The 15,932-nt window shown below is 48.7% G+C and overlaps 1 protein-coding gene across 4 annotated transcripts in view; it reads right to left on the bottom strand.

The window, feature by feature from the left end:
- Positions 1 to 15,932, bottom strand: part of LOC311032300 (filamin-C-like) — a 36,403-nt gene that overhangs the window by 18,094 nt on the left and 2,377 nt on the right. For 3 of the 4 annotated variants that reach the window (XM_084038978.1, XM_084038975.1, XM_084038976.1), the window contains exons 2-27: positions 11,586 to 11,834; positions 11,280 to 11,377; positions 10,870 to 11,020; positions 10,657 to 10,775; positions 10,499 to 10,576; positions 9,729 to 9,891; positions 9,392 to 9,592; positions 8,200 to 8,322; positions 7,069 to 7,206; positions 6,868 to 6,994; positions 6,383 to 6,519; positions 5,970 to 6,163; positions 5,779 to 5,892; positions 5,556 to 5,699; positions 5,035 to 5,158; positions 4,765 to 4,925; positions 4,600 to 4,690; positions 4,317 to 4,486; positions 4,125 to 4,242; positions 3,431 to 3,693; positions 2,690 to 3,287; positions 2,324 to 2,497; positions 1,013 to 1,175; positions 740 to 900; positions 494 to 661; positions 1 to 58 (exon numbers count right to left, since the gene is read on the bottom strand). The exon at positions 1 to 58 is cut by the window's left edge and continues 66 nt beyond it. In XM_084038978.1, coding sequence (XP_083895104.1) covers positions 1 to 58; positions 494 to 661; positions 740 to 900; positions 1,013 to 1,175; positions 2,324 to 2,497; positions 2,690 to 3,287; positions 3,431 to 3,693; positions 4,125 to 4,242; positions 4,317 to 4,486; positions 4,600 to 4,690; positions 4,765 to 4,925; positions 5,035 to 5,158; positions 5,556 to 5,699; positions 5,779 to 5,892; positions 5,970 to 6,163; positions 6,383 to 6,519; positions 6,868 to 6,994; positions 7,069 to 7,206; positions 8,200 to 8,322; positions 9,392 to 9,592; positions 9,729 to 9,891; positions 10,499 to 10,576; positions 10,657 to 10,775; positions 10,870 to 11,020; positions 11,280 to 11,377; positions 11,586 to 11,834 — 4,285 coding nt within the window. The remainder of the gene's footprint in view (positions 59 to 493; positions 662 to 739; positions 901 to 1,012; positions 1,176 to 2,323; positions 2,498 to 2,689; positions 3,288 to 3,430; positions 3,694 to 4,124; positions 4,243 to 4,316; positions 4,487 to 4,599; positions 4,691 to 4,764; positions 4,926 to 5,034; positions 5,159 to 5,555; positions 5,700 to 5,778; positions 5,893 to 5,969; positions 6,164 to 6,382; positions 6,520 to 6,867; positions 6,995 to 7,068; positions 7,207 to 8,199; positions 8,323 to 9,391; positions 9,593 to 9,728; positions 9,892 to 10,498; positions 10,577 to 10,656; positions 10,776 to 10,869; positions 11,021 to 11,279; positions 11,378 to 11,585; positions 11,835 to 15,932) is intronic. The other variant, XM_084038977.1, reaches the window with a different exon arrangement.

Below are 15,932 nucleotides of genomic sequence, written 5' to 3'. Positions count from 1 at the left end.
TAGTTGACGGTGTGAGTACCATCGCCGTTGTCGGTGACTTTGATCGCCTCAGCAACACCTACAGGGCAACCATAGGTCCAACATAAGAGGATTGAAATTTAAGACTGGTGAAGACTTCTACCAGGGACCAGTTCTGAACCAGAAAAAGTTGGTGAAAGCAGGTGAATGTAAGTTCATGAATACAACATGAGTCCAGAACTAAAGGGTCTTCAGGTCTACCAAATCCCAAAGGACCTGACCAAACAGGAATGAATTTTGAATTTAATGTAAGTGAGCTTGTCAGGACTGGCCACACCTGAGACTTCTACTTCTAGTCTGAAGTAGAACAGGGTTTTCATAGAGTTAATATTAAAACTTATGGTTGCCTAGAAATTATGGTCTCTTTATGACTTGAGGGTCTTCAACATCTTTAGGTGAAACCATCTCTGGTAAATCCAGACCTGAAGGCCTTAAAGAATGTAACCGGTATAAGTAGACACAAGGACTGTCTTACCTGTGGGCCCATACAGCTGGACCTCCAGGGGGGCTACCCCAGCCGTACTGCTGTCTACAGTGAAGGTCTGCAGGACGTGGGCCCGGACTCCACTTCCCAGGCCGGGACCTGAACACTTCACTTTACTAGGATCCACCAGCTCTTGCACTGGGACGCGGAATGGGCTTCCTGCAACACATACAGAAGTAATTAGGACATGGATCTATTTAAATACAATCTAAACCCTACAGAGTCCTGGACCCTCACCTGGGATCGGAAGGCCTCCGAAGGTGATGTTGACATCGTACTCTCCGGGAGTGAAGGGGATGTACTCCACGCTGCAGCTGCCGTCTTTGTTGTCCTTACAGGACATCTTTGCCTCAGATGGACCCTCGATGGCCAGACCAAGACCCCCAGTGCCAGCACCTCTGAGGGACAGAAGGGGGGGGGGGGCACAGAAGGAGGTTTGATCAGAGTTTAAAGTAAATCTGTCTGAAACATTTAGAATTGTGGGTTGGCGAAGAACTTCAGTAAAGTCACCTGGTCTCCACGGTGAAGCAATTCGGTTTGTTAACCAGTCCCTCCTCCAGGCCTGGACCATAGGCTCGGACTCGACTAGGATCACAACCCTCCGTCACCGATACCCGGAACGGACTCTTGGGCACAGAGACCTCATCAAACAAGACTTCAATCAGATGCAGACCTGCAGACAGATGCATCAGGTTAGCATGTTAGCAGTCGAGCTACCGGAGTGTGTGAGGTATCATACAAGGTTGTCTAGACCCTAATGGGGCTCATTGTGATGTCACTGTGACGTCACCATGTTGGTTTTTGGAGTTTGACTCTGAATGGACCATATTTACTAAATACTTGTTTTACTCAACTTCTTGTTTTTTGGACAGGTAAGCCCTGCCCCCTAAAGCATCCCCTGCTTTCTGGTCTGTTGGACTCTACATGGACCTGTCAATCAGCAGGTAAGCCCTGCCCCCTAAAGCATTCTCTAAATGTACTAAATGAACATCATGCTGGATTGAAGAATAATTGGAACTACAGATTGAGACCATAAACTCATGTTTACAATGTTTACTGAGATAATACATCAAGAGAGAAGTAGGACAATTTTCTCATAGACTTCTATACAACCAGAGAGGAGTCGCCCCCTGGTGGCCAGCAGAGAGAAGTAGGACCATTTTCTCATAGACTTCTATACAACCAGAGAGGAGTCGCCACCTGGTGGCCAGCAGAGAGAAGTAGGACCATTTTCTCATAGACTTAAATACAACCAGAGAGGAGTCGCCCCCTGGTGGCCAGCAGAGAGAAGTAGGACCATTTTCTCATAGACTTCTATACAACCAGAGAGGAGTCGCCCCCTGGTGGCCAGCAGAGAGAAGTAGGACCATTTTCTCATAGACTTCTATACAACCAGAGAGGAGTCGCCCCCTGGTGGCCAGCATAGAGAAGTAGGACCATTGAAAGCTTCAGACTTGATCTCGTGAACAGGGAGGAGCATTTCTGTCCCACAATGCAATGGGCTCCAACATGTCACACATTACTTATCAGTGGAAAACCATCAGCTGTGAGCAGACACACTGCAGCTATTTATAGCAGCCTTCCTCCTCCTCTTCATAACAACCTCTCACTGCTCCTCCTCTTCATCACAACCTCTCACTGCTTGTTCACCATGTTTGCGTTTGACTGTGGAAGCCCCTTAAATCCCCTAAAGCCGAGAGGCAAACCAGCAGGCAGGACCAGAAAGACCAGCAGGACCAGACAAACCAGCAGGACCAGATGGACCAGACGGACCAGCAGGTCCAGCGGGAGGATCCCGGCTCCCGTTGGTGAAGGTCTCACCGTCCTCGTAGGGTGTGTACTCCACCCGGTATGTCCCATCCCCCTTGTCGGTGATGTAGGCATCGGTGCTGGTTCCGGACGGGTTGGCGATGGTGGCTTTGACGTGGCTACCGCCGCTCTTGTGATGCACCCGGGCGTCCACGATGAAGTGGGTGGTCACCTCCCTCAGGATGCCTGCAGGGCACAAACAACTGGCATCAGACCTTCTGGATCTGGATCTCATCCTCGAACAATGTCATATATCTGGTAAATACTAAATATCAATAAGTAACTGTAATAAGTAAAGTGAACTAAATAGAATTTCTGAGGGATTTGATGAGCAGATCCTAGATTTAGGATGGTAGAAAACCCTGTTCCAGTCCTCACCTCTGGGTTCTACTCCTGGTCCGTGGACCTTGACCCCGCTGGTGTCGATGGCCGGATCCACCTGCAGTCTGGCGGGGAACTTGGGCACCGTGTGCCCCCCGTACTTGATGGTGATGCTGTACATGCCGTGGACCTGGGGAATGTAGGTGATAGAGTAGGTCCCGTCACCGTTGTCCTGGACATGGACTTCAGCTTTGGCTCCGGAGTCCGAGAGAATCTCGATGGTGAGTTCGGCCTCTCCGGCTTTAGAGCAGTCCACCGTGAAGGAACCATCCTCTTTGGCCTTCCCTCGCTCCAGGCCGGGTCCGCTGGCCGTCACCTTGCTGGGGTCAAACACAGACTGGACCACAGCCTTGAAGGGGGACCCAGGGATGTGCTGGTCTGCAAACATGATGTTTATGGCGTACTCGCCGGGCTCAGTGGGGAGGTAGGACACGGAGCAGGATCCATCTCCGTTGTCCTGGCATTCGATCTTGGCCTCACAGGGTCCCTCCACCGTCAGGCCCAGACCACCGGTACCGGCTCCTTTTGTGTCAATGGCAAAGGGGGCCGGTTTACCCACAACACCACCCTGAAGACCTGGCCCATAGGCCCGGACCTGGAAGGTAAACAGGCAACAAGGATGACAGACAGGAACATTTACAAAAGTTGATGGAATGTTTGGAGCCAGAAACATGCAGGATTTCGGAGTAAAATGTAAGTAAAATCTGAAAGTTGGCGGATTGAACGTGTTCCGGTCACCTTTGAAGGGTCTGGCGGCATGACGCCCTCCACAGTGAAGGGACTTCCTGGGATGGGGTTCCCGTCGTAGCTGATGTCCACCCTGTACTGCCCTTCCTCGGGGGGGATATACTTCACCGTGTGCACCTCATTGGCTGCTCCCGACTCCAGCTTGCAGGGGATTGGTCGCCGTGACGGCGAGATGATCTTGACCTCCAGGTTGCCCTGACCTCCGGCATCACAGATACTGACGGTGAACTCTTCGTCCTTCCCAACGTCCACCTCTTCCATGAGCAAAGAGAGATGGCGTTTAGTTCCTGCTGAGTCGACTACACAACATTAAAAACAACAGGTCTGGATTCTTGTGGTCCGGTTCTACCTGGACTATGGTTTAGGGCCAGCTGATGGTCCAAATATTTATACTTTACCTGATTGGAGGAGAAGGAAACGCCTCCATTCCAGTTTAATGGTGGAATGTTTTCCATTTGTCACCAAGTTACAAGGTTATTACAGGGTTGTTACAGGGTTATTAAAGGGTTCTTACAGGGTAGGGTTATTACAGGGTTATTATAGCAAGAAGGTCACACTGAAGGTTTGAGCTGTGACCTTGATTTGACCCCACGATGAATAAGGTTACCTGTCATATGAACTGAACCTGAACTTGACTTCCTGTCTGATAAACTAATTTCCTGGAGAAACCGGCAGACGTACTCACTGTTGTTCAGACCCTGAACCTTGACCTTGTGGAGGTCCAGTGGGGGGGCCACGCCGATGTTAAAGGGGCTCTTTGGAATGGGGTCTCCTCCGTGGCACACAGTGACGGACATGTTGCCCTGAAAGAGGCACACAGCGCTGTGAGCTCACTGACATGGTTCCTCACTGAGGACATGGCGGAGCAGTGACTCACCTGCTGGACGGCGGTGTAGCGGACCGTGTACGAGTAGTCGTGGTTGTCGATGATCTCGAAGTCTCTGACAGCTTCGCCTTTAACTGCTGCAGTGAAGTGAACCTCCGGTTGGGCTTTACCTGCCCCCTTGGTGTAGATGGTGAAGTGGGTGGGTTTCCCCACTTCAACTCCTGCACAGAAAAATACATTTATATAAAATATTATATTATGGCTGCACTGCTATTTAAATACTTCCTCAACCGCCGGGAATCATGAAGTTATTTAAAAGCACACGTGATCTCACCGGTCTTGTTGAGTCCAGGTCCTTCTGCTCTGACTTTAGCTGCATCATGGGAAGGATCCACCTTTATTCTGAAGGGGCTGATGGGTATTTCCTGTTGGACCATTAAAGGTAGATGTAAGTTGTTGATGAGTTTCCGGTAGAGGTTCAATGTGTCGCGTCTCTCACCTGGTCGGCGAACAGCACCATGATGGTGTACTGGCCAGGGCGGGGGGGTGTGTACTTCACCGTGAATGTGTCGTTGTCGTTCTTGATGATGTCAAAGTCGATGTCGGCCTCTGCGGGACCGACCACACCCGGGGCACACTTGATCCCGATGCTGACGTCACCTGGAGGCACAAAGTAAAACGTGTTTACGTGTAGAAGAGATCTGATATCAGAAGAATGAGGATAGAAGACATAAAGCTGGTGTGATGCTAGACCAGAAGCAGGTCCCACCCTGTCCCGCATCACTGCAGTCCACTGTGAAGTACGTGGGCTCGTTGGCCTTCAGGCCTGTTTTCTCCACACCGGGACCATAAACCTTCACGTTCTCTGGATGGCTGCCTTCTCCGATCGTCACCTGGTTCCCATCATGCAACACAGAAGTCATTATGAATATCAGCTGATAGATGCTGGAGTTTGAACCAGCAACATGCTGGGGTTTGAACCAGCAGCATGCTGGGGTTGAACCGGCAACATGCTGGGCTTGAACCAGCAACATGCTGGGGTTGAACCGGCAACATGCTGGGGTTAAACCGGCAACATGCTGGGGGTTGAACCAGCAACATGCTTGGTTTGAACCGGCAACATGCTGGGGGTTGAACCGGCAACATGCTTGGTTTGAACCGGCAACATGCTGGTGTTGAACCAGCAACATCCTGGGGTTGAACCGGCAACATGCTGGCGGTTGAACCAGCAACATGCTTGGTTTGAATCAACAACATGCTGGGGTTGAACCAGCGACCCGGTGGACTGACCCTGAAGGGGCTGTGGGGCACGTTGACCTCCCCCCAGGTGACGATGACAGTGTGTTTGATGGCCTTGGTGGGGACGTAGACGCAGAAGAAGGTTTCGTCTCCATTGTCGTTGATCTGGATGTCGATGGGGAAACCTTCTGCGTCCTGGAAACAAAAACACGTTCACGTTTCTGCCGTCAACACGTCGCCATCGGCAACCAAAAGTCCACTGCTAAGTCATCACCTGAGCATAGAGCTTCAGCTCGCCGGCGCCAGCGCCGCGGGTGTCGATGCTGAAGTCGGCAGGTTTGTTGACAATGCAGCCAAGCGGCTCCAGACCCGGACCGGAACACTTCACCTAAGGAGGAAATTCAGGGTTCAGCACTTCCTGTCTGCAGTGGACCACCTGTCGGAACGGCAGGGTCGTGACCTCACATTTTCTGGGAAGACGTCATTGGCGGTGGGGAGGATGTGGGCCATGAAGGGGCTGTCCTTGATGTCCTCGTCGTCACAGATGACGTGGACGGCATAGTCGCCGGCCTCTGTCGGCCAGTACCGGACGTCACATGACCCGTCACCTTTATCGTCACACTCAATCTTCGCCTGAGATGGACCCTCGATGGAGAACCCTGCAGATAGGCAGCTTCATAAACTCCCACAATGCAACACCCCACTCTGTTATATGTCAATATCTCGACTGAAAAGATGAAGTTTGTCTTAAAGATGCTGCTAGAAGAAAGTCAGGAAGTCTGAACCTCCACCTTAAAGCCCCGCCTCCAGCCACCTGGCAATCATCCTGCGCAGCATGTGAATGTTTCTGATTGTTCCTTTGTGTCAGTGTGACGTACCAAGCGTTCCCACCTCCGTGCCGATGGCCTCCACCACAAAGTCGGCACTCTTCCCCACCATACCGGTCTCCAGACCTGGACCCCAGGCCCTCACCTTCTGAGGCCCCGCCTCCTCACCCACCTGGACCTCGAACGGACTGGAAACACACAACCGATAAAAGTTTTTATGATTGACATCAAATATATTTGTTGTTTTGCTACATGCAAAGAAGACAGGCCAGACAAAAAAACTAAACATGAGATAGTTTCATATTTTTATGTTTTAATGACAAAATGAGTTCTTCACTTAAAATCACAAATAAAAAATACAATCCGATGAGACATTACAATCTCTTATTAAAGCAATAAGAGTAAGAGTGCCTCAGGGTTCTATCCTGGGTCCCCTATACTTCTGTGGTTAACATGAAAAGTGAAGAGTCCACGTGCTGACTTCATCGGTGTGATAGTAAGTAAAACAGAAGAAGAAAACCAGCAGCCTGTCTCACCTCCGTGGGATGCCGTGTCCTCCCCAGGTGATGGTTATGATGTATTTTCCCGCCATGATTGGGTAATAATTACACTCAAACATCCCGTTCTCCATCTCGCGGACCTTCACTGGCTCCTCTAGACCCTCTGGGTCCAGAACAGAAGGATCAGTACTGCTGGCGGTGAACAGTGAAGGTGCATTTCAAAGAGAAAGCTCTTACTTGGTCCCTTGACGGAGACTCGGAGATCCCCGCTGCCACCTCCTTTAGTGTAAACTTTGAAATCGGCCACTTCCTTCACCCGCAGGCCTTTCTGCTGCAGACCGCGGCCCGCCGCGCGGCAGGCGTTGGGGTTACAGGCTAAGGACAAATCAGAGAGCAGACATGGAGGACTGGTTAGACTGGGAGGTGATGGTACATAGTCCTACAGAGAACCCTGAATCAAGACCAGTCTGACTCTGAAAATCAACGATTCATTCAAATACGAAAATCTATGAAATACTTAATTATCTGCGTAATAATTACTCTCAGATGATTCACTGGAACATAACGTTAAATAAGTTGGACTGAGCATCAACTGTGAACTTATATATTTATATATCCAAATAACCAAACTTCTAAATCATAAAGTCAAACACAGATATATATTGATCTGTTAGTCAGCTGATCAGTGCTGAGAAGCTGAAGCTGAAAGGAAATGCAGCAAAGATGAAAGTTACATACAGAAACATAATATGTATCTTTTTATATATATATATATATATATATATATATATATATATATATATATAAACAGGGAGAGGAGGGTGAAGAGGAAGAGGAGGGTGAAGCAGCGAGAACCATGAAGATGGTCACATTCACTCATCGGACATACGGAGGAACTTCTTCATCTCGTTTAACATTCAGACTTTCTGCAGAACTAATAACTAAAGAACAAAAACATGTATGTAAAGATGATGACGACGTTTCTATAAACCGTCAGATAGTTTTAATAAAAATGTTTGGTGATTATCATTAATTATCATTAAGACTCTGACGAGGCTGATCACACCGAGACGCGTTCTAGCAGCTGGTTGATGATGTCACCCCCCCCCCCCCACTACACTGGACCACAGGTCCGTGGCGACACGTCTGGTTGTGATCGGTTCTCAGGACTCAGAGATACTGAAGAAAATGATCGATGGCATAAAGTGATAGGTGATCAATAATTAATAATCAAGCTGGTGCTGCACATGCTGAAAGCTGGGAAAACCCGCCCAGGGGGGTCAGAGTCAGGATGGTTTTGGGTTGAGGTGGAAGGATACCAGGCTAGCGCAGGCAGGCTCCAATCAGACCCCCCCAGCCTCTACTAACTTGGTCGCCTGGGTTTGGGCGGCGTTGGAGGGGGGGCTCTCCTGGTCTTGTCTGAGGGCGGGGTGCGTGTGGACTGAGGTATAATCTGCACCGGAGACCCGGGAGGTGGGGCACTCTGTGAAACTGAAGGAGGGAACAACAGTGATGATACATATGAGAGAGACCTCCATACCATTGAACGGTTGGACCAGCAGACTACCAGACCTCCAGACCAGCAGACAGAGATGGGACCATGCTGGGCTCTGCAATTTTAAAGTTCTCAGGTTGCTAACATTTTGGTCAAGTCTAAACGGAAGTCAGAAGTCCCGTCACAAACCAAGAGATACAAGTTCTGAATCAAGACAGCAAGTCCTAACACAAAAGGTGAGAAAGTTAGTCCCAAATCAAGATTGACAATCCCAAAGTAAAGTCCCAAGATTTACATGTTCTTAGTCAAGTCAAGACAGACCAGTTCTGGTTCAAATCCCAAGTAAAGAAAGCAAGTCTCAAGTCACAACAGTTAAACAAGACTGTGAAGTCCAAGGCCAGATATAAAAGTCCTAAATATAGACCTGTATCTTAATTCAAAGAAAGAAAAAAGAAAAAGTCCCAAGTTAAGTTCTAAGTGAAAATGAGTTGCTGAATCTCAAGGGGCCGATAAATTCAAGTCGAAGATAGAGAAGATGTTTTAAGTCAGGCCAAGTCGAGACAGACATGTTTAGGGTTCAGTCCCAAATGGAGACAGACAAGTCCCTAGTCCAGTCAGCAAGTCCCAGTCAAGCCAAACAAGTCTCAAGCAGGGTTCTAAACTAAACCCAAATCCCATCAGACAAGGTCCCATATCCAAATCCGTCTAAACATCCATCCATGTCTCTGCCAGCAGGCCAGTCCAGCCCCAAGGACCAGACCCAACACCGCACCACAAAACCATGACAGTGCAAAGCTGCAGCCAATAAAACCCAGCAAGCTCCGACTGTCCCATCAGACCTGGACCCAGACTGAACTGCAGATTTGATTGAACCGTTATTGAAATGATCAGTCTGGATATCAGATTTCAATGTGACACTCACTGATCAGAAACACATGCATCAGATCCATTAGAGACCAGGTCAGGGTCTGGTTGATTGGCTTTCATTTAAACTGGAAACCTAGTAGGGAATCACAGAAACCATCCAGGACCAGAACAGACCGGACACACTTGTGTAAAACCTACCCTCTGAGATGTGCACGGTGAAAGGACTTCTGGGAATCTGCTGCCCAGCGAAGGTCACGTAGACCGTGTGGGGTCCCTTCAGGACTGGGACGAAGGTGCAGCGGAAGATACTATCCCCTTTGTTCTCCAACACAATCTCCACCGTGTCCCTGCGTCCGTTCGAGTCCACAATGATGACGCCCACATCTCCAGCACCCGCCCCTGGAGGACAGACAGACGGGAGGGGGGGACAGACGGGAGGACGGACAGACAGACAACAGGACAGTTGAGAACCGGTACCGGTACAATACTCAGAATATTAATAATCGTTAAATAATAATAATAATTGTGGTCGTACCTGCAGTGTAAATGTCAAAGTACGTGGCCTTGTTGGCCACGTTGCCCGTCGGATGCAGTCCCGGCCCGCGGGCCTGAACCCGGGTCGGGTCGCCCATCGCCTTGGAGATGTTCACCATGAAGGGACTCTGGTCGATGTCCTGGCCCGCAAACAAGACCTTGACCTGGAAGGAGGGGCGACAAACCAGATCAACCAGGTGAGGTCACCAGATCAACCAGGTGAGGTCACCGGATCAACCAGGTGAGGTCACCGGATCAACCAGTGGCGGCAGCAAAGGAACCAACTCAATCAAAAAGGCCAAACAGCAAATAAAAGGTACAGGGAGGACGAGGAGACGAGTCCTGGTCTCATGAGGACAGGAAGAGACCAACTGAGGTCACATCCAGGCAAAGTCTCAACAACATGCAGGGGATAATGATTAGAGTTGATTACTAACTCTCCTCTGGCCTGGGGCGACCGAAACACTGTAGTCCAAAAAGAGCTGAACTCACAAGCTCACTTAGACCCCATACTGGTCCAGGTCATCCATCTGTCATTAGTAAAGTTTCAAATAAATAATTAATTAAACTAAAACTGGGTTCCTGATTCACTTTGTGGGGTTCAACACCTGACTTGAACCTAACAGGTAGACCCAGGAACTAATCCAGGAACCAAACCAGGACCAAACCAGGGCCCGTACCAACCAGACTAGTTGGACTGACATTACTACATGGACCATATTGCCCTGATGAAGTGGGACCAGCTCAGATCTGCAGCGAGCTGGTTCTTACCTTATGGAGACCCTCCACTTTGGGCAGGTAGACCACCGAGTAGCTCCGGTTCTGGTCGTTGTTGGGGATCACGCGGGCCTGAAACACAGGAACAGGAACCTCAGTTGTGTTTCTCTTTGCTTTCGCTTTGATTTGTTAGAAACTGAGAGTCTTCAGACCTCCTCCGTGTGCCCCTCCGGATCCTCCACGTAGACCAGAACCTCACCCAGTCCGGCCTCCACCGTCTCCACCAGAAACTCAGCTGGTTTCAGGACCACGTTCCCTCTGGGCTCCAGACCTGAGAAACACGTGACAGGAAGTACATTAGAATAATGATCTGGGCTCTAACTGAGACCACAGCTGGTCTCCTCTGGTGCTGAATTTGGTCTCACCCGGTCCGTAGGCTTTGGCCCTCTTAGGGTGCAGGGTCTTGGCCCTCAAGGGGGCGCCAGGCTTCAGCTTGGATTTGGGGAACTGGGACAGGTAGGTCATCACGGAGTGCTCGTCCACGTTGGGATCCACGATCTCCTCAGGAGCGATCACCTGAGGACAGCAAGGACAGGAAGACGTGAGGATCCGGATCAGGATCAGGATCAGGATCCCGATCAGAAGCCGGCTGAAAACAAAACCCCGTAGAAGTAAGTAAAAGCATCAAGAACATGATGTCCGACATAATCAAAGGTTTTGCATTCGAATTTTACTGAAAAACAAGAAGAGAAGAAGAGGCAGGAACCCCTTCAAAATAAGACATTTTGTTATCAGAGAAAACCCCCAGACCCCCATGTGTACAGGTGAACGTTACCTGAGGAACTCCCAGCCAGTCGTCAGCCTGCTGCATTGCCTCTCTGGCGTTCTCCACCGGCTGACTGGGATCCCAGTTCTCCCAGTCTGGACACAAACCTGAAGGCAGCACAGAGACGGTGAGAGAACCACGAAGGGTCCAGACCAGTAAAGATGGATGATCATTATTATTATGATATTATATTATTATTAGTCTGAAGAGGAACACGAGTCTGTGACTCTGCATGATGCCACTTCCTGTCACTTTCCATCATCAACCAATCAGCATGCACACGGACTCGTGTCAGAGTCCTGGTCCTGGACCTACCAGGGGCACAGTTGTCCACCAGGGCCCCCAGGGCCTTGCCGTCCCTCCAGTCCCGGTGGAAGTTGGTGATGGGGAGCTGGGGCACCTTGTTCTGGATCCAGCCCAGCAGACGCTGTTTGGGGGTCAGCTTCTTGGCGTCCTCATCATCCTCGTCCTCCCACATGGGCATGGAGATGGAGTAGTGCAGGATCAGGGTCCAGATCAGACCCAGGATCAGCTTCAGGTTCCCGTCCACGATGGCTTTGGAGTCTGAGAGACGGAGGACCAAAACCGGTTAAACGAGGTCACCAGAATCTCAGACATGTCTGTGAGTTAACTGGCGATGGCGCCGCCGAGCGGCGGTGGTGTTGCCATGGTTACCAGCAGCTAAACGCACCCCGAGCCGACTTAAACAGAAAACCGAGGATCAATTAGAAGCCAGTAAAAATCTCTTTGTGGTGTAATTAGGTTTCTAACATTTGGTAATCAGCCGGCGTGTCCCGGTTTCCTGTTCTGGTCGACAGCTTCACATCTGCACCGCCAAAATAAGAGTTCACGGCTTCACGTTGTTTATCTTCCAGCTGTTTTTAATGTGAAAGTTTCATCCGTCAACAGCAGAGTGTGATCTGCAGCAGGATGATGTCATCGGGCCGCCGCTCGCAGGAATGAGGTCAGTTTAAATAGGAAACATATGCACACACACACACACACACACACACACACACACACACACACACACACACACACACACACACACACACAGGAATCTGAGGGGAACCCTGAACACCAACTTTGATGACTCTTTCTTTCTGTTTAATATATACAGTTCACACACACACACACACACACACATGACTTAATGCTGCCTCACGTCTTCATTAAAGATGTATTTTCTTTTAGACGTCTTTAAATGCACCAATGAGAACCTGATGTTCGGCCCTGTGAGGACCACGTTTAGGGTTTCTGATCGATCGGCCAATCAGGAGCAGCCGTCCTTCATTAGTCATCGGAGTGACGCTGACGGATTGTCATGTTTATTCAGGTATCTTTCTGCTGCGTGAACTCCCGCTGACTCTTCACTTACTTCAATTCAACAACGTTTCCTTAAAGGGCCAGTGCCAAGGATTTGGTGCCATCTAGTGGCGTGTCAAAGCTTCAAACTAAGACCCGCTACGTTCCCCTCTAGCTAGGAGTGGAGTGGCCGATTATTTTTGCAACAAACAACTATTTTCTAAAACAACTAGAAAATAAGAAATACAGAATTAAACCGAAATAATACAGATATAACGTTTAAAGCGGTGGTTTTGTAGCATAATTTTGCACCAAATTAAAAAAACGTCCAACTGATATACGTTAGTTTTAGCGACACAAAATAAATGCGTGTTCATAAACACGATTCAGTGGATCTTAATGTTTGAGATTGTGTCGGTAGATATGAAGGATTCACTCTCAGCTAACGAAAACAACGTTATGATTCTGCTCCAGTGACATGCTGCACGCCGGCCCTTTAAGAGCCTCGCTGTAACTTCCTACAGTGTTTCACCTTAACTGACAAGTGACCTGACAGTGCTAGCTAACTAAACGTGTGTGTGTGTGTGTGTGTGTGTGTGTGTGTGTGTGTGTGTGTGTGTGCGTGTGTGCATATGTGTGTGTGTGTGTGTGTGCATGTGTGTGTGTGTGTGTGTGTGTGCGTGTGTGTCATATTTTCCTCTCTGATCTCAGTCCTCTGTAATTCGTCTCTCAGGAAGTCCAGAGAGGAAGTGTGTTGTTGGGAGCGACGCTCTAATGTTTCCCAGGAAACAGAAGCTCTTCTTCTTCTTCTTCCTCTGTCAGTTCAGAGTCGAGTCGTTGTTGCTGAAACTTTTCTAAACTTATGTGTGCAGAATGACGACAACAACGCCGGTAAACTTCGACTTACATCGAGAGTTACAGCAAGACTCGCCGGTTGCCAATGGTTACCAAACAAACACGCTGAAGGATGGCATCCTGCAGAGGAACAGAGGAGTCCTGATAAACCCCCCGACACCTCCCCTGTCATGTGACAAACACACAGAACGCCTTTATGAGGCTGCAGAGACAGGAAGTGATGTTACTACAGACGCCAACACATTTGATGGAGATGAAAGCAGAAACATGATGATGTCATATTTCAGGAGTCATAAAACCAAACACATCAGTCCAGATGTTCCTCTCCTGTCTGTCTGCGGGTAGAAGACCTGTCTCACCCCTCTACCCTCTGAGGGAGCGAAGACGCTTTAAAGCGTTGCGTTGGTTACACACACACACACACACACACACACACACACACACACACACACACACACACACACACACACACACACACACACACACACACACACACACACACACACACACACACACACACACACACACACACACACCTGTGACCTATTAGTGTGTCCAGCCAGCAGCTGGAGGCTTGAAATCCTCGACAGAGTGACAGGGACACAGAAATAAAATCCTACTGGACGGAACGTCACTAGAACGCCTCATCGTTCAAACCTTTGTGTTACTTATAAAACACATTAAATATATTAAAATATTATTAATACTGTTAGATTATTTGATTAACTTTACTCTAGTGAAAGTACAATAGTATACAAATACATTTACTAAAGAGTAACATTTATTAGAATTAACGATGCATTCATGTGTTCATGTGTTCATAACGTTTTAATGACTTTATACTCGGCTGTTAGTTTAATCCGTTTTAAGGAAGTACAAGTACATGAGAGTAGTACTTAATCCCAGTATTTTGTTAGACGTCGCGTCGGCGTGTTGAGGATCTGTTGACTCTCCAGCTGCTGGTTCAGATGCTGCAGAGCAACTGTGCCGACAGCTGACACACACACACACACACACACACACACACACACACACACACACACACACACACACACACACACACACACACACACACACACACACACACCATTCATACCCCAGACCACATGACATGGGGGGGGGGGGGGGCGGGGGTAAACAAGGATCCTTGTTGTTCGGGTCCAGTGTGACAGTCAGCTGCTTCAGCAGAACTTCATGTAAAAAAGTCACGATTTAAGAGCTTCAACACATTTTACATTGTTCATCTGAGACGACAGAACCTGATGATATCACAGTGACATCATCAGAGGGGTGGAGGCTCCGATGAAAGACACTATCCAGGTGCATTGTGGGAAATCCAGCGTGTTTGAAAAGAATCTGCAACTACAACTAAATACTTAAAGTGATGGTTCGGAGTAAAATGCACCCGAGGTAATTTCCACCATGACATCCAGCCAAATACCCCTTCGGAAGCATTTTTAGCGATGGTCAGCATTGGTCAAGATAGCCGCTATCAGCCGAATGGCTTAGTACTAGCGCTACGGTACAGAGGGTATATCTCGTAAATTACCCCACTAATAATGCATGGAATGTTACCAAACTTCTGCAGTAGTACACATAGGGTCTGTACTCACAAAACGAGGCATTTGAAAGTTTGTAAGTACACCAGGAGTTTATTTAAAAGAACACTTGCCCGATAGCTTCTATCCTCGGCTGCTATGCTACCGCAGCGTAGACGCCACTTCCGTGTTTACCCCGCCGATGCCGTGACGCGAGTTTCATGCGAGAGTTTTGCTAAATGTTTATAAATGCTTGTATTATGAGGTCAACACTTGTCAACACTTGTTGACCTGATAATACAAGCATTTATAAAAATGTGTTGACCTGATAATACAAGCATTTATAAAAACTCAGCGAAACTTTTTCATACTGGTTCAGATAGAAACGCTTTGAACTGAGAGGTTTCCAGAAGACCTGTACCTCGACACGGATCCTGATGGATCTGTTTTATTGTAATAATCCACGAGTGCAGAATAAAGCCGTACGCAGACGATACACTCCTCTACCACTCAGGTAATCCTGACTGGAAACACGTTCAGGGACCAGGGACCAGGACAGAAAGACTCCACAAACTACCAGATCATCATGTGATATTGGTGACAAGCGGTGCCGTCATTAACAGACAAAACCCTGCTGCATTCTGGGAAGAGAGACACAGTTTTCTTTCTTTGTGGTTTTGAGGTTTCCCCATTAAAGTTTTGTCAAAAACCTTCTTCTGGTCTCATCTGGATCGGTCCGTCCAATCGGAGCCAACAGGAGACACGTTTCAGAGCCTCGGGGCCAGAAACATGAGCTCACTAGTCTGAGCTCATCACCGCTCTGAAAACATCCGACTCATCAGGAGAGCAGGAACCAGAGAGGTCTGGAGGTCTGGGGTCTGGGGGTCCAGAGGTCTGGGGGTTTGGTTCCTTCTCTAAACTAGCAGGGTTTAGGTGCTGATGGTGTTTTGTGGTTTTCTGTTTG

The sequence above is a fragment of the Eutrigla gurnardus genome (genome assembly GCF_963514095.1).
Source record: "Eutrigla gurnardus genome assembly, chromosome: 21".
Classification (NCBI taxonomy): Eukaryota; Metazoa; Chordata; class Actinopteri; order Perciformes; family Triglidae; genus Eutrigla; species Eutrigla gurnardus.
Note: the sequence above shows the minus strand (reverse complement) of the source record. Positions and strands in the feature narration are given on the sequence as shown.